This window comes from Streptopelia decaocto, assembly GCF_964273445.1.
Source record: "Streptopelia decaocto genome assembly, chromosome: 5".
In the NCBI taxonomy this organism is placed as follows: Eukaryota; Metazoa; Chordata; class Aves; order Columbiformes; family Columbidae; genus Streptopelia; species Streptopelia decaocto.
Window position 1 is genome coordinate 55785720 of NC_138659.1, and position 15207 is coordinate 55800926.

The following is a 15207-nucleotide window of genomic DNA, read 5'->3' on the forward strand; positions in this document are numbered from 1 at the left end:
CAGTTTAAAACAGTGTTGGCATTTTACCCTGCATTTATTTGAAACTGTGTTTCCAGCTTTATTTGGCAATGCTTAGCAATCCTGTGCAGCCAAATCCAGGCTTATGTCAGGCACAAACGAATGAAACACAGCAGTGACCATACTGAAGAAGTTCACATCGATAGAAAAGTTGTTTAAGCCATAAGAATTTTAGCTGTTCCCTGGGATCTCATCTCTTCCTTCTGATCAAAATATGGCATGTAATGTCCCAGAATCTAATAGGTAAAAAATACTGGGACTTTGCTGAGCCTGACTGGAGTTTTGGTATTCTCCTGGAAACAGTGAACGAACGGTTCAGTGAGCGGAAGCTATCTTGCTGCTCGGCAGAGTTGGGCTGTGTTATGCCACACACTGGTGCAGGAAGCTTGAAAATCTAGGGCAGCGTAAAAATGTAGAACGCTGAAATAAATTACTGAAACTGAGACATTGTTCAGAATATAGGAAGCTTGGAAACTTAACAGGAAGTCAGTTTGCAGATGGACTGAATTATATAGGCAGAGGGAAATGTACATTTGGAAGTGTCTAGGTACCTGAGGTTTTGCTGCTTGCATACTAAAAACCAGGCAGATCAGGTGTATGTCTTAGCTTAATGTATATTTTATGCTACAGATGGAGATGACCATGCCAACAAGGACTGAACACATGCATAAATGCATGGTTAAGAATTTTGAGTACGGATGATAGCTAGGCTTGGGCAACATGTATTAGATTCCTGACGTGCCTTCTCAGGGTAAAACTTTTCACTTCGTGACTGTAGTTTAATCAGTTAATGGTCAAGTGTCTCCACTGCCTTAATCCCCTGCAGAGACAGAAGAAAAAGATACACCTTGCTCCAAAAACTGAAACTGTATGTTCTCCATGTTTCTGCCATGGGATATGTTGGTAATTTTTGTTTTTTAAGTTAATTAGTTCCAAGTACGTTGCACTATGTGTTCAAGCTGAAAGAGGTAGTGAGGAAGCCATGCTGTGTTAAGGTCCACTTAACACCTTTTATGGCCCTAGGTATAGACCTGATCTTGGCTTTGTTATCCATAATATAGTCATATTTTCTTTTCTCATTCTTTACCTTTCCCTCTTGCCAGTAAAGACATGGTTTGTGTATCTACTGGGAGGGAACTGAAGCAGCACTAGGTATGCCTTGTCCTTACATGCCCATGCTCTGAGTCTGAAGGGGGCAGGACAAAGCACACCACATTACAGGGTATGACACAGGGAAAAAGTTCTTTTGATTACGAATGATACTTAGTTCAGGTACTGCTAAGTAATCTGTGTTTCATAATTAAGATAACATTTAATTTTAAGTATGTCCTTTCCCCTCCTGGAATTTGCTGACACACTGATTATACCTTAGCCATCTCCTGGGATAAGCAACACAGGCATCTGGCCTAGAGATAAACAGATGTCTTCAAAGTCCTGTTTTTTATTAATTTCTGGACCTGGTTCATTATGCATATTGGATGGAGACTGGAAACCTCTGAAAAATTATTATGGCTTTGTAATTGAAGACTAGCATAATATATATGCACAAAAGCGTAAAATGCAGGCAAAAAGCAAATTATTGTATTTTCTCATTTTAGTGTCTCAACTCTGCAGTTATTTTTGCCAAAGTTACTGTTGTGATTCTTTTGTTTGTTTTAAATTAAAAGACATAGACATTCTATTTTCTGACATTTCTAATCAGCTTTGGAGGTCAGATATTTAAAGATAGAAAGTTGATACCCAGCTTCGACTGGAGGTCTGTTTCGCTTTGTGATCCTTCAAAAATCTGATCCTGCATATGCATTTACAATTTTTCATTATGTTTAACATACATGCTTTGTGGAAGTCTATGCCATGGATGGATGTATAGATAAGAGCCAGGGCTGGGATTTAAAGTTCTGGGACCCATATCTTCTCTGAGTTGTTATTACTAAGCTGTTTTTCTTTCTTTCAAGAATAGAGTATTGTAAGAACTGAAATATGCTGCCATATACAGCAGCAGCAAACAATGAAGGAGCTGCTCTCTGTATACAGCAGGAGTGCAATCCCACATGGGCAGGCTGGACTTAATCTTTTGCTGACTTAATGCTTGTTTGTAGCTGGAAATTTGTCTTTTATCTGTAATGTAGTTTAAGTAGGTCTTAGGATCTTTGTCTTCTCTAGAAGATTCCAGCAGATCTTCCTGACTTGCTAGATTTTCAAGCTGCATTTCCAAGTTTTTTATTCTGCTTTATCATTCTGTAGTTTATATTTTGATTTCCATTCATGGTCCTAGTTCCAGAACTTCCTTGCAAAGTTCTCATGGGTCACTAAGGACCTTTATGAACTGTTTCCATTGTTGAGGTTGTTTGGCAGTAGGTCGGTAGCCTGTGGAAACAATGCAAAAGGCAAATCAGGGAGATGGAACAGTATCAGTTCACAAAAGCAGGAGAACCAGTTCATGCTGACAAATAAGGAAACATCATCTTGTGTGTGTACCTGCAGAAGCACCAGGCTTCTTGCAAGAAATTGCTGAATTTAGGAAACAGTCTTCAAATCTGCTGAGTACAAATGAGTTGCTACTGAAATGAAAACTACTAAGACAAAGAGTAGTAGCTGTTTTACTTAGTAGCTAGAATGTTAGCCCTGACTTGTTTGTTTTGTCACCCACACTAGAAAAATCTGTAGTCAGCATACGTTATACTTACGCACATGCCACAACATACTTGTAAAAATCTGTTGTGTCTAAATATCTGTTACTTGATTTAGCTTGCTCTAATACTATAGTGGATGTGTTATAATTGCCTCAATAAAGGGTGTTGATTAAATTGATCTTTCATCTTGAAAATATATTGCAGGTTTGTATGCCCCTTAAAAGGTTAGAAAGATCCTGCATTCTAGCAAACTTGCCCTGTGAAGCCTTGCCTTCCATGCTACGGGGTTTTTTTCTCCTTTTTTTTTCACATGCCTCCATGTGTACAGCTCCTTGGGAAGTACGAAGTAGGACCTCCCAGGGTTTTGCTGCTATAGTAGCGTATTTAAAACATAACTAACATACATTTTAATAAAGGAAAATTAAATTCAATTTGTAGGCTGTGTCCTCTTCTGAACCTTCCTTCTGGCCTTTAAGACTAATCTCAGGAATGTTTAAAGCTGGAATAAACTATCATTGTGGAAAAGCTGCCCTTTTGCTCTCCTGCCAGTGTTGGTTTTGCCAGCTCAGCTCTGCTGCAGCTGTATAGTAAACTAGATCAGACCTGATTGAAAAATACTTTCCCACCCCTATTTAGGATAAAGTCTGTATGTTTGCTTTCATATCTTCTTTTCAAAAAGGTGCCGTGGTTTAGTACTGTAACACCTGACCTCCTTACATGTTCACAGTACAGGTATTTAAAAGAAATAAATAGGAAAAGATGATCAAAATTCTTGCTTTTAGGGAATAATATAGATCTTATTTAATCAAGTTACTAATATATTGCAAGAATGAGTTTGTTTTTACATTCAAGTTGCACTTTTCAATTTCTTGCATTTCTTTTAAGAAAGGGAATATGAAATAAAACAAACTCTTCTCTCCTACTACGTATTACCTAGCAGTGGGTTGTTTTAACCAAAATAAAGTCTTCTGTTAGGAAACTTTTGGTGGGTGGTGGTTTTTTTTTTTTTGGTTGGTTTGTTGTTTGTTGTGTGTTTGGTTTTTTGTTTTTTTTTGTTTTTCCCAAGATCTATTTTAGATTTCCTGGACATAAATTTTATTTTGTATTCCATATATGTTGATCCATTTGGAGAGGTGAACAAGTACTCTTTTGAATACAGTGTACAAATGTTGCCATTCTAAGCAGCTGTTGAAGACATACAAATCATCAACAATTAAAATTAAAAATCTGTGAGCTCATTTGAACTTTTGTGCTTAGTATAACTTCTAACAGAAATCAAGTATTATTCTTTGGACATCATGTTTGACTGCCAAAAAATGGTCAATAGATGAAACAATGTGTGAAGAAAATAATGGCAGTCCACTTCTAGAAAATACAAAATTAGCATGTTGGAGAAGGGAACTTGGATCTTCAGTTTAGAGTAGGTTGACTATGGGAACATGAGATTTTTGGCAGTAGGAAGATCTGCATTTCAGAGCTTTTAGTAATAGCAAACTTTTAATGACATGTATTTATTTGAATTCCACAACAGGAATATTGAAAGAATGCTTAATTATACCAGTGAGCTCATTCTCTCCTTTAGTTTTATTTGAAGACAACCTAAGAAAAAGAGGGTTTAAGAGAAATAATACTTGTGTTACATTTGCTACAGATACTGCTGCTTCTTGACTGAGGATTTTAAGTTTTGTTATTTCAAGCAAGAAGATTATCATGTAGTAACCAGCAGATGGAAAACATTGTTCCAGGAATTTGGGGGGCATATTAAAATGAAAGTTTCATTTTGCACAGTAGAATGTTATAACACTCTTCATTAATTGTAGCATAATATAGGGTACAAAGAAAATTTACTATCTTTTACATACTTCTGCTTTACTTTTTTTTAATGATAGTGATGAGAATAAGAAAATGAATGTTTTTTAGAAACTGTTTGGCTACAACAAGGGGACTGTTCCGTTATATGGCCCCATTGTGTACAGTACTCTAAATACATGGGCATGGATAGATTGTTCCCTCCATAAGATTGTTCCTGAGCTTTGCAACAGGCTTGCTAAAGGTTGGTTGTGTTTTGTGTATTTTGTTTGTTTGTTTTTCCTTTTACTTAAAAAACAGAAGCTGAACTACAGCAAATTAAAAATGAGAGATCCAAACAATACAAACCAACCCTGGCTCAGGGTTTTGAGTGCCTTAGTCTAGAAAGTGTTGCATATCCTATCTTGCTTTTTGTTTTATTTTGCATCTAGTGTACTTTATTTAAACATGTGAGATTCATGTTAGACATTTGAAGAATTACTTGGTACTTTCTGGAACAAATGTGCCCACTGGCATCTTGAGCATTGCTTGCTTCTGCTCTGCTGGTAAGGTAGCACTGTGACAGACAACAGATGATGAAGCTGTATACCAAAAATCTCTGAACTCTGGAACAATTTTATTTCTCCACTGTAAACATTAATATTGCTGTATTTTAAAGTTCTAATTTAAATGATAATTTTTAGAATTAGCTACTAGTTGTATATAATTTTTAGAAGTATTAAAAAGCCTCTCTGTGTAGCTGTATTGGTGAAAGCAGCGGTTTCAAAATGAAGGGCATCATTTTAACAACTGTAGGCTTATAGTTATTGATTTTTTTTTTTTTTTTTTTTGTAATATAAGAAGTTCTGTCAAGAAAAAAGTGGAATTGGATGCTGGAGTTCTACAAAATAAGAAATGAGCCTGTGTTAGACAATGATTTTTTCTATAACACCTTTCTTTCCTTTCATGTTTTTTGTTTTCTCTTCTAGGACCGGAATAGGCCCTATGACACTTTTAACTTGCACTCTTTGGAAAATTCCTTAATGGATATGATAAGGACTGATCATGAGCCTCTGAAAGGTAAACACTACCCTCCCAGTGGCCCACCAATGAGTTTCGCTGATATAATGTGGAGGAATCATTTTACAGGTTAGGAATATTCATATGTCCATGCTTGCTTGGTGTTTAAACAAAAATCAGCTTTTGAGTACCGCTATAAAATTTTTGCTAATGAATGAGTTGTCAGTTATGCAAAACTTCTTTTTTCCCCATCTTAGGACAATAAACTCTATGGTAGGAAGATAAGGTAAAATGTGTGTACATTTCTTATAAGTGCACAATCATAATATTTTCTAACTGATGTTTCCAAAACTTGGTTTTGTGTATCAGCAAGTTGCACAGTTGGGTCTCCTCCTGCAGTCATTCAGTTCAGAAGATGTGTACTGCAACTGTTCAATTGTTATGTTCAACCTCTTTTTTAAACTTAATACTGTTCTTATTTTTGGATCATCAGTCTAGTATACAGGGTTCTAAAACAAACAATGTGTCAAGCTTAACCTCTACAGTTGTTTCAGATTTCTTTTTTTAGAATGTATCCTAATTTGGATTTCACATTGTTAGGAGGAGCCAAAATCTGTTAGATGTTGTAAGTGCTGGGAAAGTTTTGATTATTTATGCTACTAAACTATGTTTGTTCTACCAGATGTAGCATTGGAGATGATACTGAATAGTGAAATGCTGTGGCAGCATTTCAATGAATAAATATTCCTGATCAACCTGCACACTCCTCTGACAATATTTCATTGGTTAAGCTTAAAAATAGGTACACATTCTTGCTCAAATGCATTCTTAGTGACTTTGAAGACTGAAGCTAATAGTAAACCAAATACAAAGGAAGTCTTGAAATAGAAATGATTTCCAGTCTTTAAAAAGTCAGGACACTGAAATTGATAGAGAAGAAATGTAGTCGTGTATGGCACTTCCTATGCTAATGCTTTATATACATACTTTTCTGATGCTGTGGCTTCCTCCTTTGTTCTCCTCCCCACTTATATATTACATGTGGAAAAATATATCTTCTGGTCTAAGGTAGTGTTCGTCTTCCACCATCTTTCTGGGTACAGAGTTTTTTTACAACCATACCAAACTGGGTTCTGTACTGTCAGCTATTTTAAACTGCGCTTTCCACTATTATCTTGCATTTTGCTGTGCTATAGCCTTCATGTGTCTTTAACCATTTTTCAGCTGTATAAAATGGCAAGAAATACTGTTTCATATCTGTTCTGATCATAGTCCTCCAGAATAAGTTTTAACCTGAAACCACTAAAAACAAGCTCAACAAAAACTCTTCTGGATATAATTTTCATATGGCTGTTATAAAAAAATAAAATTCGAGTTGCTAGTAACTAATTTAAATATTTATGGTATCTTATTAAATGTATTATAATCTAGCTAAAAGTTCATGGTTTTTAAATCAGTATTTATTTAAATATACAAATTGAGACTAATTTTTTAAAGACTGAATTTCCATATGAACCTGAGTGAACTGTATGAACCTGAACTCCTGTAGGAGTGGCTGTTTCAGGACATGTTCATTCTCTCTTCCAAGAAGTCACGGAACCATAGAATGGCTTGGGTTGGAAGGGACATTTGTTCCAACACCCTGACACAGGCAGGGGCACCTTCCACTAGACCAGGTTGCTCAAAGCCCCATCCAGCCTGGCCTTGAACACTTCCAGGGATGGGGCATCCACAGCTTCTCTGGGCAGCCTGTTCCAGTGCCTCACCACCTTCATGGTTAAGAATTTCTTCCTTATATCTAATCTAAATCTACCTTTTTTAGTTTAAAGCCATTACCCCTTGTCCTATCACTCCATGCCCTTGTAAAAAGCCCCTCTCCAGCTTTCCCACGGATCTGCTTTAGGTACTGGAATGCCACAATAAAGTCTCCCTGGAGCCTTCTCTTCTCCAGGCTGAGCAACCCTGTCTCTGTCAGCCTGTTTTCACAGGAGAGGTTCTCTGGCCCAGATCATCTTTCTGGCCCAGCTCTGGACTCAAGCCAATGAAGTGTTGCCTTCCTCTCTGTTATACAGATCTATGTTCCTATTTTAATTGAATCCTTTTCATGAAAACGTAACATTATTCTGCAAACATTGATCCACTCCTCAGATCACTTTCCTATTGTGGTTTCATTGTTGCCTTGGTATTGACTCTTACCCTGTACCTCCAATTTTCTGCTTTTCCTCTTGCAAAGATGCAGAAGGTTTTCAACTACTGTCCTTCTCTGCACCTTCCTCAGAGTTCACTTACTCTTGTCTTCTAAACTCACTTGTTTTTTTTTTTCCCTATTTATCCCACTCTCCTCTGGCTTTCTCCCTTAAAGTAGCAGCATATTTTGGTCTGTAATCGTGTTGAGAATGTAAGTGATTGACTCTGCTTGCTTTTGTTTCTTCAGTCGTTGTCACATTTTCATTTATTTTCACCTTGAAGCTTTTTGAATATACTGTCTATGTACATTCAGCTTGATTTTTCAGTTCCTCATAGACATTCCTGTGTGAATGCCTTTTGTGCAAAATTTCAATTACTTTTTCCAGAATCTTATTAACTTAACCAAATCTCAGAGCTGCTGCTTCATTTTACCTCCTCTGTCTTTCACACTAAACTTAGTGAATTTTTCCCTTTAGATCTTCCCTTCTCTGGCATGTGTGGCTGCCCTCTCTTTTTCTTGTGTACAGAGAAAGTAAAACAACTACAAAAATCCCAATTTAGAGAACAAACAAAAGTAATGAAGTGGCTTTCAAATGAGTTTTTAAATTGTTCACCTTTTGGTAAGTGAACCTTGTTTTCACCAACAGTTTTAGCTAACAGCACTTACATGTCAGTTGGCCTTGTATTTCCTATTCACACTTCTAAACAAAAAGGATGAAAAGATGAGGACCAAAATCCCCTGATTTTGAAAACACAGAAAAATTTAATTCTAGAAGAGCTCTACATGTCTTGGAGCCTCCAATGCATGTCACAAAGCCAGTGCAGCTATTTCAGGATAATCTCAGCCTGCTGCTGGCAACAAAGTGTTCAGCAAATGTTTATTTTTAGAAGTACTGTCTGTGTATGTATTCATTAGTAAAATATTGCAGGTGGTTTATCTGGAGTTCGAAACTTTGCTTGGAACATAGCCCTTCTTGGCGTATGTGCCCCCTCACATCCCAGCAGATACTTGAAACAAAAAATAATTTTCTTGGATATAGAACAAAGGCTCTATATTAGAATGAGGATTTGAGGCTTAACCATAAAAGATTCTGATGTGAAGACCAAACTGAAATGGTTTTGGGATATTTTCTTCTCATTTGGGGGTACAAGTTCCTCATGAGAAAGTGTCTTTCCTCTTGTTTGTAGCACCTGAAGCTTCTTCTCTGAATCTGAGGTACAATCAGACTTTGTCCTGCACGCCGTGGAAATTTGTTTTATTTCAAGGTCACCAAAGCAGGTCACTTTTTTTAAAGCATGATCCAGTTGGCCTCAAAATGGCATGTGATTAAGTGACTTTTTTTGAGGGATGTTGTTTTCAATTGTGGAGCAAGAGAAAGGCTGAAGGATTGTTAGAGAAGCAGAAACTAACTGGTCCTCAGTCTTGCAATATTGAATTACTTACACTGAGTGCTAACTCAGTGTGATTGGCATGCTGGCTTGGTGCTCTCCAGCTAGGAGAGCTGGGGTCACTTAGTTCTTTTTGGGTGTTTCTCACTGTAGGAGAGATTTGATACCTAGCTCTGAGGTTTCTGGACTTAGATGGATAAGCTGGTAATTTATCTATGTTGCACTTTTTCTGGAGCCCAGTCTTGTAAGAACATTTTCAGTGTCAGCTCTCACTCTGTTTCTGTCTAAAACTGATTTATTTTTCTCAGCTTGTCCTGCCAGATAGGGGTACCCTGCTCTAGGTTCCTGTTGTTCTCTTCTCATAGTCTGGGAACTGTGTAACTTTAAAAATTGTTTGCCTTTTTCATGCTTTGAGATCTAACTCACTCATTAAAAAGGAAGTCTCATTTTCTTTTCTCCCAAAACAGTTAGGCAGACTTCCTTATCTGCTTTCTCTGCCATCGTGACTGGCTTCAAATTTTTTCTTTCAGTCAATACTCGTAAATACTATTCTCCTTTCAAAAAGGAGAGAAAAAAGAGCAAAACAGGTACAGTAAAGGAATTGTCAAGCTGCTTCTAGTTAAAGGCAAATTACCGTATATGGCCAAGGGTATCTGGTTGCTCCCTGTGTCAGTCATAAATATGCCCATATGACAGAATTGTGCAATATTTTCTAAGATGTTTTTCCTGAACTGCCTTATTTATTTCCTGAGTTGCCAATAAAATATATTATATGCTACAAAAACATGCGAGAGAGTTTAGCTTTAATGAGGAAAGGATATATTTGCAGTATTTTGTAACCTGTTGGTACTTATGTATGACTTCTATCTAATGCTGTAGGGTAAAACTGAATTATCAGAATAACTATGGGTAGATGCTACTTATTGCTGACCAAAACAATTCTTTCCTACATCAAAGCATCTCCTGTCTGTGGTGCAATATGTCACTGTTGCAATATGTTTATCTGTGTCAAACTATTGCATTACAACACAAACAGACTCATTCTGATCTATAAAAAAATATTTTGATCAGTAGAAACTAGCAGCTGCCTTTGCTCTATTTTAAAATAATTAAATAAAATATTTCAGCTGTGTTAGATCATATGCTATGCACATGTAATACTGACAGGTCATGAAACTGAATCAAAATATAAAATTGAGGAGGGAAATCATGTCCCTTCAAAATATATATATTTTTTAATTTACTGTTACAGTAGATAACTGCAATATTTGGGTTTTATTCTATATCAGAATGGAAAGAAACTTAGTAAAGTGCAGCTAACAAAAATTCTGAGGTTTTTATGTGTATCAGTTTGACACATCTTCAAGTATGAGTATTTCTACACAAGTACAAGGAGAATTTCAAGAGCAGGATTTACTAAAACTAATTTTAATGGATATTATACTGTAGAAGGAGACATAAAATATGTGCTGATTATGTCATAATATTTCAGTAGAATGTGCATGCTCCCTGACTATCTTAGAATTTTTTGTTCTGAGATTGTTTGAGACTCTGAATACAAATGTACAACAGTTTGGAGGTAGAAATAGCATCTGTGGGGAACCTTTTTATCTTGGTTTTCAATACGTAATATGAATGACACCCATATATTTGCACAAGAGAAAACTGAAGTTACTGGGGTTACTACTTTTTAACTACTGTAAAGACTGTATCAGGTCATATGAAAACTAAATACATTTCAGATTTCCTGTTTACATTTAACTATGTTGTTAATGAGTTATGACAGCAGTGGTTCAAGATTATATGCAACTTAGACGATATTGTAATACACATAGAAGGGATCTTTACTTTTCCGTCTTGATCTTCAGTTAACTTCATTGCATGCTCCCAGATTCTATTAATCTGTAATTGTTCATAAGCTTTTTGTAAGCAAAATGGTAGGTTTGCCACATGACCTGAGAAAAGTGAAGGTGAATAGATGATATTTGTGTTTGCAGTCAGCAGCTGAACACAAAGGTCATGCAAATAGAACAAGTGTTGTCATCTCAGTCCTAGAAACGGTGCCACCCAGGAGAGCATTTTGCAACACTTCCATTAGAAAAAAGTGCGCTGTAACAGTGTTTCTCAAAATCTCCATGCTCATCAGACACCTTTCTGTAAATGCACATGAAGACCAGAGTGAGCAGACAGCTGTGTTTGCACATCTATTTGTGTATTAAGGCAGGCCACTCAAGCTAATTACAGAAACATAGAATCATTTCAGTTGGAAGACACCCTCCACATCATTGAGTCCAACCATAACCTAACTCTAGCACTAAACCATGTCCCTAAGAGCCTCATCTATATGTCTCTTAAACACCTCCAGAAATGCTGACTCAACAATTTCCCTGGGCAGCCTGTTCCAATGCCTGACAACCCTTTCTGTGAAGTAGTGTTTCCTAATATCCAATCTGAACCTCCCCTGGTGCAACTTGAGGCCATTTCCTCTCATCCTATCAATGGCTACTTGGGAGAAGAGACCAACACCCTCCATGCTACAACTTCCTGTCAGGTAGTTGTAGAGCCCAATAAGGTAATCCCCTTAAAGGAAATGTGCTCTGTTTCCTTTCTATTTGAATCTCTGCTTATTCAAGAGAACACTTTTTATTTTTTTTTAAATTTTTTTTTTTTTTAGTACAGAATATGACCATTAAATGGTTCGTATTTCTCGAAGTGCTTTCTTCAATGATCCTGTGTTATGATTATACTTCCTAATTTGCTGCTGACATCCAGCGTGACCTTGTCTTTGACCTATAGAATCCATTCTGGGCTGGACTGGTGGGATTTTTTTGTTTGCTTTGTTTAGTTTAAGGAGTGGTGATACAGGTATCAATTTTCCCTTTCTTTATTTCTATTTTTTCATTGTACTACTAAGACTGGCCTCACAGGCACCTAAAGTTGGTTTGTTTTCCCCTCCCCCCCTTCTTTTTCTTCCTTGCTTCTGTACTGTTTTGAGGATTTTGTATATTTTAGAATAGAATGCTAATGTCTGCTTTCATATTGGTTGATTTTATTCTCCCCACACTGCCCAGTAAGAATACCAATATTGCTCTTTTTAGTACAGTTCTAGAACTATATGTAGAATGGATATATGTGTATGTATATTACACCTGTCTACCCCTTACAAGTAAAACCAGATTTTATTTTATATTCATCAGCTCTTTCTTTTAAAGTACGAAAATTTTGAAAATATAGCTGGTTTTGAGCTAAAAATGTTTGCACTGCTTAAATACATGCAAGACCTTTGTGCTTTATTCAAACAATGTAATTTACTCATGAAGAATACTTTTCATTGTCTTGTATATGCTGTTAGGTTTTATAGGTTGCTTTGTCTACTGATCACATGTATTTGTTTAGTCAGTAATAGGAAGCAGTTTGCATCAGCAAGCTTTATTACTGATATTCGTAGCTGATAACTGTACACTGCTGTTCACATTGCCACAATATGTATTTGCACAGTAAAAATCTATACATGTAAACATAGTAAGAATTCTTCGTATTTCCCTTCTGGCAAACAACAGTATTTTTGTTCCACTGGAGTGCATTAATGTATAAACGATATGTAGGTCCCTAGTAGTTGTTTAAATTGTAAGTGTGAACAAAAGACAGACTTTAAAAAAAAAAAAAAGAGGGGGAGGGAAGGGGAAAGAAAAAGAAGAAAAAACAAACTTCTTCAGTGAGTTACCTTTTATTTTTCTAATTCTTTATGCAGACCTTGGCTTACACAGTTCTTGCTTTTGAAATTGTTTTGGGCATGTATGTTGAGTTACTGCAGCATCAGTTTCAGGTGTCTGTATTTCAGGGGGAAGAGGAGAGAGAATGTTATGAGGTCTAGTCAGGTAAAAATGATTAAAATTCTTATATATACACACACGTGCTTCATGCTTTTAGGCCATTTGTGAATCATGGAGCAAAGACTCATGGTTGAGCTGGGGTATGTTGACTGAGAGTTTGGGGAGGCTGTTAGGTTCTGCTGTAAACTAGACCCCCAAATACATATCAGTTAAAATAACCTTCTTTCAGTTGTTTGACGGAATACTGGCATTGCTTTGATTTTTGCACTTTTCTGTGTCTGATCTTTACCTCCTTGCTACTTGTCCATCCAAATAACTATTGCTGTTTTGTAATGCCTTTTGTTGGCACCAACTTTGAAATCACATGCTGGAAAAGAGAAGAATGATAAAGAAGGTATTCGTGCTAAGGAAGTATAGCAGACCTAGTCCTGTTGCCAGTTTCATTTGACCTTGCCACTGGAGTCTCTAGTCATAACTTCTAATTGATATCAACAATGATCTTAAAAACTATGTGAGGGGAAATTCTCATTCCCAGTAAGTTCGGGAAGGTCAGAAGCAGGCCAGTTTTGCTATTTTCTAGCAAATCTTATGCCAAATAGCAATTGGTGTAAGTGGTCAACCTTGGTGAAAGCCATGAGGTGTAACAGTGGAAGAAATTTTACTCAGCACATGATCAATGGACATTGTTTCTTGGAATGTTGATTGTGACATCAAAATGATGAGACTAGGTGTTATAACTGTAATCCTAAAAGTTCTTAACTGAGTTAGTGTTTCATGTCCAGGAGATGATTACGATTTCACAAATTCAAAAATCCGTAGAGCACTTAGGAAGAGAAAAAGAATAGAAAGAGAAAGTGAATTCAGAAATCTCTTCATGCAAAAGCAGTAATGTTAGATCTAGAACTGATTAATCACTGGTGTTTGTTTCAGACATAGAAAAATAATGATAATGCCAGCACATATAAACAATGATGAAATAAAAGATTAGCTTTACACTTAGTTGTAAACAGATTGTGTTCATAAGCTACAATATCTGCTAAAACCAATGGATTTTAAAGTTGAGATTAAGGGGACCACTATAGGCAAGTCTGGCTCTAGATAGACACCGTCAAACAAATGCAATGGTGGTAAAACCATGCCTGACATACGGGTTTGTTATTTCTGGTACAACATTCTTTCTCAGAACTGTTCATGTAACTTGCAATTATCTAGACAATTTAAAAAAATCAGATTATCTACTTGTGAAAGACTTAATAAAGAGATTCGTATCTGGGAAGGGTATACTTACTTAAGTTATTGGAAAGATTTCAGAATAGTTTCAAAATCATGACTTTTCTACAAAGACTGAGGTGAAGTTAAATTACATTTGAGATCTTCTTATTTCCTATATAATACAGAGAGAAGATGCATATGCTTGAGATGTGCTCTAAGAAGGAATTGGGTGCTCTGCCATGACAAACATGATGTTGGACATACAGCAGAGCATTTAGGCAGTCCAGCTAGCAAAGTCTCTCCAAAAGCTGTTAGGAGAGAGAATTTAAGGAATTTAATGACAGAAGATATGCAAAAGAGCAGCCTGGATTAAACCCTCATTTATACCCTGAGCAAGAAATATACAACTACTTTTTTTTTTTTTTTTTTTTTTTTTTAATTAGGAATTGAAAAGACTTATGTAAAAGAGTGATTATTGTTGCAGCCTATGTGTTATAAATGCACATAAATAAAAATATACTCGATAGATAGTTATGAAACCAAGAGAGGCAAACTGAAAATGGCAGATGTCTGCTGAATACAAGTACTGGGGATGTTGTTACTGGAAGGATTCCTGTTTATGATTTCAGTGGACTGCTGGAGTCCATAGCTTCTGTGCTATAACTTCTCTGTGTTTCTGCTTATTGTGCTTAAGATTCTTGAAAAACAGAAATTTTATCCGGAGATGCCATTTTTAAACTATAACTAGAAATATGTGCTTGTATGGACTTCATAAAGGTCTGGGTAGCACACATGTGCTTTTCTTAAAATTGTTTTCCTGTAGTCATTTCTGTGTTTAACCCAAAAATGTCATCAGACATATATTCCTATTTACATTTCACAGTTTTACATTGCCCATTTAAATGAACAAATGTATATATATATTTTTTTCTCTCTTCTTGTTCCTTAGAAAACTATGTAGTTTTGTAATCTGCATATAGCCTCTTGGTTTCAACTGGATAATTTGCTTTCAGACAGCAAGATACTCAAATGTTGTCATTAACATGAGAGGCTACATAATTTTTGGTAACTAATTGTCTTATGACTGGTGTGTTACCAGTCTGTTTTGAATGCTTTTAATACAGGTG

General features: G+C 36.2%; 1 protein-coding gene across 9 annotated transcripts in view; it reads left to right on the forward strand.

Moving 5' to 3' along the window:
- CPEB3 (cytoplasmic polyadenylation element binding protein 3) overlaps positions 1 to 15207 on the forward strand; it is a 92663-nt gene that overhangs the window by 26537 nt on the left and 50919 nt on the right. For 7 of the 9 annotated variants that reach the window (XM_082054073.1, XM_082054072.1, XM_082054071.1 and 4 more), the window contains exon 3: positions 5429 to 5588. In XM_082054073.1, the coding sequence (XP_081910199.1) occupies positions 5429 to 5588 (160 nt within the window). Of the gene's footprint in view, positions 1 to 5428; positions 5589 to 12876; positions 12914 to 15207 lie in introns of those variants that run through there. The other 2 variants (XM_082054076.1, XM_082054074.1) reach the window with 2 other exon arrangements.